The 15,890-nt window shown below is 39.6% G+C and overlaps 2 protein-coding genes, 1 long non-coding RNA gene and 1 pseudogene across 9 annotated transcripts in view; 3 read left to right on the forward strand and 1 right to left on the reverse strand.

The window, feature by feature from the left end:
• Window positions 1-15,069, forward strand: part of LOC146449372 (uncharacterized) — a 31,676-nt gene extending 16,607 nt beyond the window's left edge. Inside the window, exon 9 of one of the 2 annotated variants that reach the window (XM_085101288.1) lies at window positions 14,575-15,069. The gene's annotated coding sequence lies outside the window, so the exon portion shown is untranslated. Of the gene's footprint in view, window positions 1-14,347 lie in introns of both variants that reach the window. The other variant, XM_085101289.1, reaches the window with a different exon arrangement.
• Window positions 1-15,890, forward strand: part of LOC146449373 (uncharacterized) — a 63,532-nt gene that overhangs the window by 469 nt on the left and 47,173 nt on the right. For 2 of the 5 annotated variants that reach the window (XR_014860588.1, XR_014860587.1), the window contains exons 2-8: window positions 2,288-2,495; window positions 3,497-3,816; window positions 4,135-4,275; window positions 9,419-9,741; window positions 10,247-11,410; window positions 11,862-12,129; window positions 12,833-13,961. Coding sequence is in view for 1 of the 5 variants with exons in the window: in XM_085101281.1 (XP_084957407.1) it covers window positions 2,288-2,495; window positions 3,497-3,816; window positions 4,135-4,275; window positions 9,419-9,741; window positions 10,247-11,410; window positions 11,862-12,129; window positions 12,833-13,240 (2,832 nt within the window). In the remaining 4 variants the exon portion in view is untranslated. Of the gene's footprint in view, window positions 1-2,287; window positions 2,496-3,496; window positions 3,817-4,134; window positions 4,276-9,418; window positions 9,742-10,246; window positions 11,411-11,861; window positions 12,130-12,832; window positions 14,176-15,890 lie in introns of those variants that run through there. The other 3 variants (XR_014860590.1, XR_014860589.1, XM_085101281.1) reach the window with 2 other exon arrangements.
• Window positions 6,362-9,409, forward strand: LOC146449374 (uncharacterized; annotated as a pseudogene).
• LOC146449375 (uncharacterized) overlaps window positions 13,308-15,890 on the reverse strand; it is a 34,249-nt gene continuing 31,666 nt past the window's right edge. The window contains exons 1-2 of one of the 2 annotated variants that reach the window (XR_014860593.1): window positions 15,034-15,867; window positions 13,308-14,968 (exon numbers count right to left, since the gene is read on the reverse strand). This is a non-coding gene — a long non-coding RNA (uncharacterized LOC146449375). Of the gene's footprint in view, window positions 14,969-15,033; window positions 15,868-15,890 lie in introns of those variants that run through there. The other variant, XR_014860592.1, reaches the window with a different exon arrangement.

Below are 15,890 nucleotides of genomic sequence, written 5' to 3' on the forward strand. Positions count from 1 at the left end.
CAAAGGGTGAACCTGATCTATTCTTGTCACCGACGACGCGATTTCCCGTATATTAAACATACTTTATTGTCTTGATCATTCAGATTTTGCTACAGACGAGCCATAGTTGAATGTTACAGAGAAAAATAATTATAATTCAGATCAGGATCCTTTTCGGAATTAACAGAATTACGATGTAAGTTGATTACATAACTTTAAATTTGTCAGAGCCTTTCCCGGAATTGTTGCAATCGACACTGAAATGGAATTCAACTTAATACTCAGACAGACACGAACTGTGTTTACAATATCCTGAAAGTTTCGAATTTCCAGATAACAAAGAAATCAAAAAAGCCATGGAAAAGCACTGAATTGAGCTCTGTCGTAGGTAATGCGTTTTCATTGATGCGAGTAATTGGCCTAGCAATACACTGGCATAATTTATATCATGATATTATATATTTCTACCTTCTACGTAGAGGATATGCGGTGGAAAATTCGAAAATAATTTATATCATGATATTATATATTTCTACCTTCTACGTAGAGGATATGCGGTGGAAAATTCGAAAATGTTTCAGCGTCAATTGTTTGACTGTACGTTTGGTTAGTGCTGTTCCTTTCAGTATCATTGTCCCTGAAGAGTAGCTGAAATTAGTCTCACTCTCGCTTTCGGTCAGTCTCGGTTTGTCTACTGAGGTGACGTCTATTTATCAGTCTGTTGAGGTCTTCAGAGCCGGAAAGTCATGCGACATGAATCGAATGTTTACGTCCTTTAAGATTCAGTAATATAAACAACCGTTTACTCACAAAACTTGTAAAATGTAAGATGAAGCTATTGTAGATATTTCTTGTTGATAATCGTAAATCTGTTGCTCTCGTCCAGTTCAATTAATTTCCTTAGGTGGTTATTTTGCTTGTCATCTGGGGCTGTAAGGACATACGGTGGCTTTGCCTAACTGTTGTTCGAAATAAGAAGAAGTTAGGTAATATAGAACCAACAAAAGAAGGCAATCTGACACATTCATGTACATACAGCTTAACAGTTGATTCATCTTCTCAGATTCCCGGAAGTAGGTCAACTTTTCCCGGAATCAATGTAAATATTAAAACTTTTTCTCTCTTGTTTAAATACAAAAGGAAACTAGCTGATGATTATTTTATGACCTCAGCAAGAAGCCTTTAGTTTTCAATTATGAAATGAATCTAAACATTCTATTTAAGTAAACAACAGTTGATAAAAAAATAACATCTGTGGTGGAACTCTGCAGTCTTCCAAAGAGTTAAGGATCTTACACTGTTAATAAATAATCCTTCATTTTTACTCGAAGCTATTTCAAAACGTAACGAGATGTATTTTCACAACTCTAGATTTTGCTTATGCTACATAAGACGAAACCTGATTAATTATAAGGAAGTCAAGTTGTTCTGCTTTTTAGTTTCAGTATAGAAAACCGCATTTGCAATCAACAAAGTATAATTGATATCATCAAGGAATCAGACATTTTCTCATTCGACCTAAAGTAGTATCACGAGAATTCGATGTCATATCAAAACCCATAAACGTTTGTCTGTCAACAGAAACAAGTATATAATTATATAGTTTTATTAATAATTATCCCCCAAGTGCTATGAAACTGTCGATTAGTGCCTCTGGCCAGAGACAGAATAAGTCGGAATGGATTTAAACTTGAAAAATGTGAGGCTAACGTTTTTCAAGTTCTCGCATTTTTGTTTTCAAAAGGCGCTAGAACAGATAACTATTTGTTCCTTTCAATAATTGAGTTGATTTCTTTCTTCTCGTTGTTCTAGAATTATTTTATAGCTAAGTGAAGATCTTATTTCACCATGTTGACGGAAGCGGTCAAAAACCCCATGACACTTCCCCTTTAAGATTGAATCTCTCTTCACTGTTTAACACAATGCTTTGCAAGAGGTAGTTAAATACACCAGGACAAGTTGCTTTTTGTATTTTTTCAAGGGGAAACTCCAACACCGGTTTACAGAGACAAACGCGGAAAACAGCGGTTGTGAGCCGCCTTACCGCTGCCACTGTCCGGGTTCATTTGTAGTGGGGATTGGCTTTTAGCCTCTATAGCTAGAACTGACGCTATTTTTAATTTGTAAAACTGAGTGACAAAGCTTGAGGGTGAATCCTCATTGTCTCTCGATCGAGACAGACAGTCACCCACTGCTACTACAACCACTACTACTTCTAAAAACATCGCAGTAATACCACTCTTGAAGCACTGTACTTCCACTTCAGTCTGAGCTAGGTTATGTGCACTGATCGGTTTTCTTTCTTCAGGCCTTTTCCATTTTGTCAGAAGCCAAAGATAACGATGCAAGGAAAAGCCGCAGTTTATTGAAACTTTTTATCGATGCCGAAGAAATCATGAGTAAAATGGATGAAAAAATCCTTAATTTGCTGCAGCAAAACGTCGGCAACGTTAAAGAAAAGATGAAGAACCACAAACTGCAACTGGCTCAGAGGGAATACTTCCTTCTTGTGGCAGGTAAATGGTTCTAAATTAAATTATAAAGACGGTTGTCAGCCACTGTTAATTGTTTTACGACAAAATGTAGAAAAATCATCAACTATTTCTATTTATAAAGACCTTTAGATAATTGGGGGCTCAGAAGCAAAACTTTTGGCCAACAAAAGTTGGCCATCGTACAAATTTGAGTATTACCCCTGGTAAGCAAGCAAATACCATCAAAATGCCAAACAACCTAAGACCTCCCGATTACTAATTCGGATGCTCTACCACTGAGCTACAGGAGACTTGAGGAACCAAGGCCATTAAACTGGGTTCATGGGACATACACCCTACATACTGCTAGGATTTATTCCATCGCGCATTCCAATCCTAGCAGTATGCAGGATGTATGTCCCATGAACCTAGTTTAATGGCCTTGGTTCCCACGTGTCTCCTGTAGCTCAGTAGTAGAGCATCCAAACTAGTAATCGGAAGGTCTTTGGTTCGACTCCTGATAGGAGCACTCGGATTTTTTTCCGAGTATGTCTGTGTCACTTACTGAAAAATAAATCATTCTTATTTATTTACCGGGCTTAAAATATTCCATCACCATCCAAGTGTGTATTAGAACAAGACAAACATTTTAAAAAAACACAAATACTTTTTAGCAAGGGGTTAATTTTTTGTTGCATTTCAAAACAAAATAGGTATTTTCAGTATTTTTTTCACTTTGGGATAGCCCACTTTGCTTCTGATCCTCTTAACTCCGCCACTTTTGATAAACGTTTCTATGCCTGTTAGTGTACGAAGATGTTATTTACATATACCTTTGGGCTCGGATACAATGAGTACCAAATAGATTGAAATTTCAAATCGTTGGGCCAAACTTTATACTTTCTGCTTTGGAAAAAATATTATTTAGGATCTGTATAACGACTCAACAGAGTCTTTACTTTCTATCGTGCACTGAAGGCATACATACTCTCACACACTGATCGAGATTCTAACGATGGTCATTTTTATGCCCGGTTTTGAAGGTGAGACAAGCTCCGGAAAAAGCAGTTTGGTGAATCTTATTTTGGGAGAGGAGCTTCTTCCATATTCTGTCCTCAGCACAACTTCCACTATATGCGAACTCAAGTTCGGAGAGGAACGCAAAATTGTGGCCCACTTTAAGGACAAAGATCCTGAAACAGGACGTCAAACAAAGGACATCCCTTTGCGAGAGCTTTCAACGGAGTCCACTAAGCAGAACTACCTTCAACAGATCTCGCCATTTGTCCACGTGAAGAGTGAACGCGAGAAGGGCTCAATTTACAAGAAGATTGAACTCTTTTGGCCTCATAGTCTTTTGGAGGTAGTTATTACCTATCAATAATTCAAAATGGTTCAATGTCATTTACTGTACGTCTTCAAGCAACATATGGAACAGTAAAGTAGAAGTGGGTAGTAAGGTAGGAAGTTCGCAACGACGCGAAAGAAATGCATATGGCATTGAAGTAACAAAAGTTAGCAAAACGAAAAACAACTCTAGCCATTAAGCTCTTGGATACGCCGTGATATGACCGCTTTGAGTTTCTGTCCCGCATAACAATTGTTTGGCTGAAAGGTTATTTATGCATAATTTAAGCTTCTTAAATTAAAACTAAATCAACGTTTTGGTTCTGCATTCTAGAAAGGCGTAGTTATTATTGACAGTCCTGGAGTCGGCGAGTCTGATATCATGGACCAGATTGTTACACAGTATTTGCCTCAAGCCTTTGCGTTTATCTATGTCATCAACAGTGCCAACGCTGGGGGAGTTCAGAAAGACAGAGTAAGTAATATCGCTACAGAAATCAATCTGGAAACTCTACTATTTTTTCCCAATATCTACCGGATCATTGGTACCCCTTTCAAATCCTCATCTATAGCATGACTGAAAGGTCATAATCTATGCCTTATCTCAGATCATAGTGGCTTAAACACCTCAATCATGGTTCCGGGCATCCACACTTATCTAGCTAAAATGAGGACGCTTTATCCTTCAAAAAAGCCCTGTATGACATCCCCTGTTCCAATATATGGCTACGTAGCAAAATTAAATAATGACTTAACTAAAAGTTTGAAAACATTGTTTTAAGCAACCTCGTTCCCAGGGTCTCTCCTCTTCACGTCCCAGGGAGCGAGAGAGGGGAGACCCAGGTTGGGTCTGGTCACGTGTCTCCCAGAGAAAAATTAGATTTATTGTCCACTCCGAAACAAGACTTCCGCTTTGCTGTGCGAAGCCCACGCGAAACTCACTCAACTGGCTATGTTTTTCAGTAGTCCTCATTTTGCGAGCCATTGTAACATTACTGACATTAATTTGAAAGCTTAACAAAGTCCGTTGTCTCGAAGCGCTGTACTATGGAAAATCATTGTGTATGTATAAACGACAAAATTAACCGGTGGACGAACAGCGCCTTCCCCTTCAATTCATGGAGTTGTAATCGTGGTTTATTCCAGCTTTGAATGCGCTGATGAAAGATCAGATCTGAAGAACTAAGGAAGGAAACTTGAAAGGAATCGGGCCTATGTCTAACTGTTCTGAAAGGTCACTCCGCGGCAATTTCGCTGCTAACAGAGCGTTTCATTCTGGAAAATATTTTAGCATAAGCGTAGTCGTTCGCGTCTCTGGTATTTGGCGTCGTTAGTTTGTTTACGTCCCCTTTTCTCTCGGGACGTAAACAAACCAACGATGCGAAATACTAGAGACGCGAACGACCACGCACATGCTAAAAGACTTGCAAGAAAGCATGATGGAAACGCTCTGTTAGCAGGGTTACAGCAACAAACAATACACAGGAAATAGCACATAGGCAGAACCCTTTCGGAAGGAGGATGTACGGTATAACAACATGTACACGGTAAATATTTCACGGATCTATTAATGAACAAAGAAAATACTTTCGAAATACTGTAATCGATGCAAAACAATAACGAAATAACCTTTGTTCCAGTTGATGGCGTTAAAGTGAAATTTAGTCTGCGGCTACAATGGCTCCGTTATACATTTCCGGTCACGTTTGATTCTTTCCTGGCCTTCAAATGCGGCGCAGACGATGACTCCTCGATGCACCGCTTGACCTTAATGATGCCTGACTTTCAGAGATCATGGACTTGAGGACTCTAAAAGTAGATGTGGCAAAGATTCACCTCGTGGAAGTGCGTCGCCGTAAAGCTCCTCGGCTACTACCAGAAGTAGTCGATTCTCTTTGCTGTAAAGATTTCGCCAATGACTTGTATCTCCAACTGATTTACAAAGTCGATAGCAACTCACATTCACAGATTCACTCGCTTTATATACCTTTTTAAGGTTTCCTGAATGGCCATTTAACATGACCTTTGAAACACGCGAATCGCAAGTTGACTTGACTGGGGCATGTTTTACACTTAGTATAGTCAAACTGACACTCAACCGCCCCTCTCTCAAGTCATTTATTTGTAACCTCCCAGATTCTGGGAGACACGTGACCAGACTCAACTAGGGTCTCTCCTTTCTCGCTACCTGGGACGTGAAGAGGAGAGACCCTGGGAACGAGGTTGTGTTTTAAGGGGCATTGTTACTGGGATATTGTTAAAATTTTTTGGTCAAATTTCATATGAGATTTTTGGCAAAGAAACCATGCTCAAATACGAGATTGCTCATTGAGCAGCGAGAAGAAAATAAAAAGTGATCATGATTTCTACAGCGAAGAAAAAAAAAATGTATTCTTTTTATAGGGATTTTGGTGGAAATAGGAATAACATCCCGATCAACTGTAGCCAAACTGAGATGACTTCATAAAAATTATTATTAAATAAATAAATAAATAAATAATAATAATAATAATAATAATAATAATAATAATAATAATAATAATAACCAACCAGGCGAATTCACAAGCGAAAGTCAACGCCCAATCACGTGTTTGAACACACTATATAAATGGTTTACATCGTGCATATTGGGACCTGTAAACGAGCACCTAGACCGATACAACTTGATGAAAGATCAGCAACGAGGAGCTAAAGCGGGATGTAGCGGAACCACTGACAAATTACTGATAGATCGGATGGTTACTCTGGACTGTCATCGGCGTAAGCGCAATATGAGTGTTGCTTGGATTGATGTGCGGAAAGCGTATGACTCAATTGATAATGGGTAGATGAAGAAGATCATGCAAGTTCACAAATTTCCAATATGGATCTGCGAAGTCGTCAGCTAGTTATGTGATAGCTGAAACACTAGGATTGTCATCACCACTAGCAAGGGCAGCGAGACATCATCACCCATCTACTTTAACAAAGGTCTCCCACAGGGTGACGCCCTCTGTCCACGACTATTTACCCGTGTGTCTCAACCCGGTTGCGTGGAGACTGAGCTCTACTGAGGGCTATAGGTTGTTGAAACCAATCACGTCTAAGATTACGAACTTGCTCTATATAGACGATCTCAAGGTGTTCGCCTTATTAGAAGCGAAAATGAAAAGAGTTCAGGAGATGGCTCAGGTTACGATGGGGGAAATTGGGCTGCAGTGGAATCCCAAGAAGTGTATTGTGCTGCATGTAAGAAGGGGGAGTGCTGTACAAGATTCGGAGAGATGCGAGGTGGGAACGACGAGCGTGGACTGCATAGAGGGACTTGCATTATCGGTTTCTGGGAACACCAGAACAGTTATTGCAAGATGAGAAGCTGGCTTTCGAAGTAGCAGCTGACACCTACCTGAGGAGGCTATCCGCCATTTGCTCGAGCCCACTTTCGGACAGCAACAGAGTGAGAGCGTCTAACCAGCTAGCACTACCGGTACTCTCATACCTTATGTGGAAACAGCACTGGAACGTTTCTGACTTAAAGAAACTGGAAAGACAGGCTCGCAAGATCATCAGTGATAGCGTCGGGAAGCATCCACTTCGTTCAACTACTCTTTTCTACCTAGCCTAGGGCTCTAGGTGGTCGTGGCCTGAGGTCAGCCGAGACAGAGTACAAGCAGATCAAGATCAAGTCAGCTATCAGGCTCTATAGTAACCACGACCCAACCATGAGCCTAGTGAGAACCTTTAAAGAGCAGGCCACAACACAAAAGCATCAATCGCTAATAAAGAAGTCAACCAAGTTCACTGAGGAGCTTGGAATAGCTCTCGAGCTCGCCTTTCCTGAACCAAAGTGCCGAGACAAGAATGGGCAAGGGGTACCATTGGACAAGGTTAAGACGCACTTGAAGGAAGCTGTGACAGCTGAGTGCCAAGAAAGGATCCAAGAGGAGAGGTGGCAAGGAAAGTTTCTTTCGGCGAGGTGGGAAGACGATGAGCTGAATCAGAGTGAATGTTAGGACTGGCTGAGGAATTGGTCGGAGGCACCTTCACACACTATTGCGGGTAGCGTAGAGATGTATGCGCAGCTTACACCAACAAAGCTGTATACAGCGAGGAAAGCAAAGACAACTCAGGTCAATGATATTACGTGCAGGATGTGTGGCAAAGCACCCAAGAGTCTGCCACATGTGCTGGCAGGCTGCCCGGCTCTCGCACAAAACATGAACCTGTCGAGACACAATGCAGCTCTCAGGGTCCTGTTTTTTGACAAGCTAAGGGATCTGGAATTGATAGATGCGGTGCCTCCCTGGTACTTGCCCGTAGATCCTAAACCAGTCCAGCTATTCCAGTGTATGCGGAACACAGTCACGTGAAGCAGAACAGAGTAGATGCACGGTTCATTGACCTCAAAAAGAAAGAGGTGGTAGCTGTGGAGATGTCATGCCCGTGGATGGACAACCGATTGAAGAAGACTGAGGAGAAGACAGTGAAATATGGTCCTTTGAGATGGAAGATGGCTCAGCAGTATCCGGAATACACCATCAGACAACATAACATCATTATTGATGTCATGGGCGGATGGTCAAGAGATGTGGATACATCTATGAGGGAGCTTTTTGGAGGTCGAGTAGAGAATATCCTAAGAAAAATGCAGAAAGCTGTCCTCTCGAACTCATTGAACATATCAAAAACTTTTAAAATTATGACTTGATAGTTAACGAACTCACTTTCGTGATTTTTAGGGGTAACTAGTCGCTTAGTTTAATTTATTTGTTTAGTTGCAATTATATATCTTTTACAAAGTCTACAGAGATTCTGTATTCATACACATATCAAGAACATATCATGGACTTTTGAAATGATGTCAACATTTTTAAGGAACTCACATTCATGATTTTTAGAGATTGTTAGTCACTAAGTTTTATTTATTTATTTAGCTTTTATTATATATTTTGTACAAAGTCTAGAGAGATTCGCTATGCGTAGACGTAGTTTGGGCCACGTTTAACGCTCCAGTCTTTGTATAATCTTATGGCATACATGCGTTTTTACAACTGTCACTTACAACTGTTAATAATAATAATAATAATAATAATAATAATAATAATAATAATAATAATTATAATAGTTCATTTATATAGCACACACATCCATTATTTGTCCGAGGCGCTTTACAAAAAAAATACCCTAAAAATAACTTAGAAAACTAAGACTAGCAAAATACCTAAAAAAAATATGATAAAGAGTTACTCTCAATAAATTTAATAACAAGGAAAGTCTTGAGTTTCATTACTTCCTGTGTTTTCAGAAGTACGGTGATTTCTATCTGGAACTTAAAGTTTTGACACACGGAAATACATTTCTAGCTATTCAAAGTAATAGTAAAAACAAATAACTTCGATAACTTAATTAAAATTGAAGACTTTAGTTCAAAGCGGAGGTACAAAAGTACAAGGAATTATTTCTTCAGTGAGCTTAGCTGGTCAGAAAGCTGTCCGGGGCATATAAATATGCAATGACTGATTCTCAGTATTATGGCAAAGAATGAACGTGTGGACCATGTTTGGTTAAGTTTTCATAAAAGAGTACTGACCAGGATGATAGTTATTGCACAGCTAACAATCATCACTGTACACTCACAGCTTGAAAAACTCCTGGAAGAAGTTAAGAGGTTGTCGCATGAGGGACAGGGAGAATTCCCATCCAGGTGTGCTCTGTTCGTGTGTAACAAGTGGGACCAAGTGCCAGAGGAGGAGGTTAAAGAAGTAAAGAATCACGTGATCAGAAATCTTCAACGGTGCTGGCCTGGCCTTAACCCAGAATCACAGATCATCTATATGTCGACCATGAAAGCTACAAGAGGACAGACCTTGGGGATTATCACCGAAGAATTTGACTCTCTTATGAACAGTATGAGAACCATGGTCTTGAAGAGCATCGAAGCCCGCCTGGAAATTCATTGGAGGTGAGTTGATAGAAAATTACTTAATCAGTGTGTAATCAATGGATGAACAATGAGATCGATGAGTACCTAATAATAGTCATCGATCACTTATTGAATATCGGTAATAATCAATGAATTAACAGCTGATTACTTATTTATTGTCTATCGATCATTTATAGTTGTATTAGTTTCATATCAGTTTCCCTCACAAAACTGAGATTGTCTCAATATCAAATTAAGAGATTCTTTTAAAGTGATGACACATGCTCTTGAAACGTTCTCTGATTGTTGACTATCAAGTAATATGTTGAAAAATGTAATAAAAAGAATCGATCACTCTCCCTATCATTTCCTTACAATAAAACGTTCAATAGCAGCCAATCCTTTAAAGTTTCTAGCCCCGAAACAAGATTTCTATTTAATTTTGTTGACCCATTTTATTCGTTGAGACATTGACGTAGATTGTCCCGACAACTGAACATAAGAAAGTGTAAATTTAAATCTAAGACAATATTTTATGTTATAGATGGCTGGATTCCCTTCTGTCGCGGATAGTCTACCAAGCAAAAGCGTTTGTCAAAAACGCTTCCAGAGATCGGGAAAAGGTCCTTCAAAAAATGACGGAGATTCGTGATCGCTTGATGGTCATTGAAACCCAGCAAAGCAAAGTGATAGAAGAACTTAATGATTACTTAGAGGATCGCGTCGATGACGCTATGCAGAAGCTAGCTAATTACCTCTCATCTGGAGAAGTAAAAGTCCGCTTCACGTCTTGGACCTTGGATGAAGTTCCTAAGGTAGAGGGTTCCTGGGAAGTGACATCAAATGCAATCATGAAAGTACTATCCAGGCGGCTGCGAGAAATAATTGACCAATGGGAAGAAGATAACCAAGTCTTCACAAGTGCCAGTGAATCCCTTGTGAAGCACTTTCTGCAGCGTTATCAATATGTTGAGGAGCAGCTACAGAATCTCCAAACTGCTGTCACATCTGACCATGTTCACGTTCCACAAAACGTTCCTTTGGATGACGACTTGACTGTGGGTGAAAAGGTCATCATTGGCGTCACAAGTCCCATCTGGTTACCACTTGGACTCGGACTAGGGGTCGTCGCTTTGGTGATTGGTGCTCCTATTGTCGGTGTCATGGCTATTAAAGAAAAGATGGAAGACAGAAGGAAAATCAGGAAATACGAAGCTGACAAACGCGCTTACATGGCCAAATTATCCGCACAATATCTCCACGAAGCCAAGAATGAAGATTTGCTTGAGACGTTCGTAAGGGTACAGTTAGAAGATGCTAAGCTGTGTCTAAAGCAGATTGAAGCTCGCATCCCAGAACTGATCCAGGCTGACAAGATGCTATGTGAGCAACTCATTGATGAAACGCGTTCACAAAAGGAAATAGAAGAAACATATCAGCCGATAATGAATGGGGGCTCTAACCTTCGAGGGCACTTGGCAGTATTTGGATTCACAGAAGTTTGTGCCAATGAAATCAGCAGCGAAAAATTGGAATGGAAAGAGGACGCATCTCACCGCCTTGGCTCTGGTGCTTTTGCTTCTGTGTACAAAGGAACGATGAGAAAGCGTAGAGCCGACCAACCAATGCCAGTGGCACTGAAGGTGTGCAATAACGCACTCCATGAAACAAACGCGAGTGAGACCATGACGGAGGTACAGCTTCTGAGGTAGGAAATTTTCTTTATCACTGTAGCATCCGAAAAGTGATTAAAAGTAAATTTTGGAACGTATTGGAGTTTGTCGTAAACGAATGTTTTCAATAGTTATAACTTTAAGACAGTTCATGCCCAAATCTATCTGTTAATATCAGTGATGGGCTCAAGGGAAAATTGCGTGAGAAAAAAAAAGATGCACTGAAATGAATTGTGACTGCACTGCAAACTTTTAATCGTGTCGAGCAGAGTAATAAGCTGAAACATGGCGTGATTCCAGCGTGAAGTATAACTGGTTAACCATTGTCAAATGTACAGTCTCGCCATAAAACAACTTATTTCTTCGGGTCCACCGAGTAAGCCTTTTTTAAAACCATCATAATTTTCTTAAATTTTTGCAATTAAAGTTCGCTGCAAAGTTACACTGTTACTCCTCATTGCTTTGTTTTTAACTTATCTCCGTCAGAAAATTAGAGCACCCTTACATCGTTGAGTTCTATGGCACATCACTGCTGAAGAATATGGGCAAAATTAGAGTGATCTTCGTCATGGAAAAGTGTAAAGAAAATTTAAAGAGTCGCATTTTTAACAACCCTGAATGTATCCCTGGGAAGTCAGGAAATCCTTCAGTTGTCAACGAAGTGTGCCGCTGGGCGAAACAGATCACTGCTGCTCTGGCTTACATACATAAACAAGGAATTGTCCACAGAGATCTCAAGTTAGAGAACATCTTGGTATGAAAAATTTAGAGTAGCATATCTTCGCGTGATAACATAGTAGTTATTTTTCTTCACTGGTATCAAGAAAGCTTGGCTGTGTCACTTACTGCATGAAAACTGCATCTGTTTTCAATCTCATTTGTTTTCCAGGAAAAGTCTATACCATCAATTTTAATCCATTTCTTACATGCACACATCGACAATCAAACCTTAGCAGAATGTCGGGTGTTTAATGGCCTGGTTCCCATGAGTCTTCTATGGGTGGGTGGTAGAGCAAAGGGACTAGTCATCGAATGGTCAAAGGTTCGACTTATGTTGGGAGAATTCGGATTTTTTTTTCAACCATGCCTGTGTCACTGGTCGAAGGGTAAATCATTCTTAGATCAAGAGTACATATACATGTGGTTGCCATCCCTCCCAAAAATAAAGACATGTCTTGATTGGATGACGTGGTCGAGGCAGTTACCGACAACACTATACACTTACACCTTAAGTAAATATATATATTTTTAGAAGACATTATTTTTGAATTGAAGTTACTTTACCCTTTCATAGATAAAGCAACATAAGCCTTAGTCCTCATCGATTCGGACTGATTCTTTAATATAACTTTTGAAGGATTACATGGAAATTAAATGGGTTTTTTTTCACAAAGGTTACTGACCTTCAATTTCCGAATGAAAATAATGAACGCTGTTTTCTTTTATATTCACCTAAGGTATCAGAAGATGACAATGTGAAGGTCACTGACGTAGGCGTATCCAAACCAGCAGTCGACATCACAGGCACGATCGCTGGAACCCCTGTTTACATCGCACCCGAAGTCTTTCATTCCGAGGTGTATGACTGCAAAGCTGACATCTATAGCCTGGGAATAATCTTGTGGGAGATGTGGTATGGACAGCAGGCTTTCGCTAATATTACGGCACAATCGTTGATCGATTTCTTTGCCATTGTGGATCTGGGCAGTCGTCCGGAGCCTTTGACAAATTGCAGGCAGCCTCCTGGTCGCTGGGATCGGTTGATGAACCAGTGTTGGGCTAAGAATCCAGAGGGGCGCCCCATGGCTAAAAAATGCTACCAAGAAATAACCCAACTGTCCTCGGAAGTTGCAATCGGTCATTGAACTAATTGTCAGAGCTGCTGAATGAGCTGGTCAAAGCAATCAATTATCCTTTCGCGTTGATTCTATAATATCGAGACTGTGTAGCATTATTTTAGGTGATAGTGGTTTATTTTAAAACAAGTCAATGGAAGAGAACAATAATCCTCCTGAGAACAAACTTGTGAATCAGTTATTCCGAAACCAAATGCCATCCTTACAGCGGCAATACTCGTTATAAATTCCACAGTAGAGTAAGATACAGGACTCAACGCAAAATGCTAACGCCACTTCCGGTTTTGGTGCGTTGACCTTCAAAACTCATTATCATTATGCATATTCTCTCTGCTAGTTAGGAGAAATTGTTTGCACATCTACAAATGTACGTTTTATCCAAAGTGGTCAATTAATTTGTTATCATGATTTCTATATTTAGTGATCAAGTATTGACATTGATATATAGTGTAGTGTAGTACAGTATAGATAGTATAGTAGAAAAGAAGAGTATAGTATAGTATAGTATAGTATAGTATAGTATAGTATAGTATAGTATAGTATAGTATAGTATAGTATAGTATAGTATAGTATAGTATAGTATAGTATAGTATCCCACATTTAGAAAATCGCGTTTTCGACCAGTCAGGAAAATCCACTTTTATCAATCATGCAACCAAACAATGCATTGTGTGATCGAATCTTGACGGATGAATTTTGCCTTTGTCACCTAATAATGATGCGATCCGTGGTACCCAACAGCCAGTGGATTAAGGGCCGTGGTGTAGACTCTTCCCACTCGTATCCCTCATTCCTCGCCAAGGATCGCCATTGCTTAAAATGGAATCGTATTCCAGTCTGAACTTTGTTTGCATAGAATGTCTCGGCAAACTATATTTTGCGCCCGATATATTACGTTAAAATATCATCTGTTTGAAATAAATAGCATTAGTTTTGCAATTTAATGTCACAGTTTGTATTTTTGTAAAAGTTTGGTGGGTAAAGTGTGCTACAAGCCTCATTTAAAAACGTTTATAATTAGTTGGCAATTTTTACCTAAGTTGAGCAATGCGTGTTCTTTTGTTATTCCAATGTATCACTTTTGATATACTTAGACTTTGGATCAGTTCATCGCAGGTTGCGAGTATATTATTGTACTGTTACAATATACTTAAAGTGTGTTATATGCATTTATGGTTGTCGTATTAAACTAAGTAACCAAACATTGTGTAAATCTGAATAATCAGAAGAATACCTAAAACGTTTTGAGACTGGGGATCATCATAATAGATGTTTGGCCTCCTTTGAGTCTTGGGGTTAAGGCTGAGTCAGTCTGGTTTTCAATCTGACCAATTACCCCTGAGGTGATCAAACTGATTGCGAGACAGAGAGTAGTGGGTTGATGAATGGCACCCTCTAAAGACCTGGTGAGAGGAGAGTAGTGATACTCAGTAGAAAGACTTTCTGATAAACCACAGACAGTTTATTGCAATCGACGTTGTAATATTTTCCTAGCTTTTTCACCGCAAGGAAAAAACAAGTAGCAACTGAAAACAAACAACATGAAAAACGTACTGCATCACAACAGCAGTGTATTAAAAACGCTTCTCTTGGTTACAAGTCTTGCAAACCAAACAAAATTGGTTACAATATTTTGCCAATCACTTTGCGTGCCAGAAAGGTTTTCATATCATATCAGGCTTTCACTGCCTCCTCGCCAGCCAGTTGATGTCGCCCTCATGTATCAAAGTGAACCGCCTAACAAATGGCCCTCGAGAATCAACGGCAGCGCCAATACATGTTATTCAACTTGGCATAGAAACGAGAGTTTTCAATAATAAAACTTGGTACCTATCCATCTACGTGTCCATGATCGTTTGATAGCGTGGAGGGCCGATTAATTCATAAGCCTGCACGCAAAAGTAAAGTATTGAACGCTGATGTGTTATAAGATAAGGACGTTTCTTGATATGGTTCGCCTGTACAAAGCTCTCGGCAAATTTTTTAAATTTATTAGGGGTACTCGAGATTCCGTAATCTTTCTTCTCTTTACAGAGTACTCCGTTTCTTAACTGGAAGAGACAAAATTCATTGCTTTTATCAAAAGGGTTCCAAGCATATGTTCGAAATGGACAACTGACATTAGTTTATACAAGTCTTAGTGCGTCTTTTACACCAGGCGGTTCAGTAGCCGCCTACGCAAACATTCATTGAGCTCGTCACGCATTCCTCTCGTATGCATATGGAAGGGAATGCGTGACGAGCCCAAACAGCTTCTACGTAATAGGCGACAGACGGTTCACTAAGAACGGCTGAGTAGGACACTTCAGGCGGTTAGGTTACATTTCACTGATATTCAAACCTGTCAAGTGCACAAGGAGGCCGCTGGATACTGGGGTACTTCTACTGTATCAATCTTTTTCATCGTCATCAATCAAAATTTTTATATCTCTATCGAGTTGAGAATAAAGATAATTTCAGCTCTACGTTTGAATTGTATTCATAGAAACGTTTATCTCAGATGGACAATTATTTATAAAAGTAGAATTATTTTAAAACTGGTCTCACATGTTTGATATGAATTTTTGATAAACAAAGAACTTTTCAGTATACTTTCCTCTAGGCACTTTCAACACTTTTTTCCGGAAAAAATTATATTTTTCTTGAATTCAACATGGCT

This window comes from Pavona decussata, unplaced genomic scaffold (assembly GCF_977016875.1).
Source record: "Pavona decussata unplaced genomic scaffold, jaPavDecu1.1 SCAFFOLD_602, whole genome shotgun sequence".
In the NCBI taxonomy this organism is placed as follows: Eukaryota; Metazoa; Cnidaria; class Anthozoa; order Scleractinia; family Agariciidae; genus Pavona; species Pavona decussata.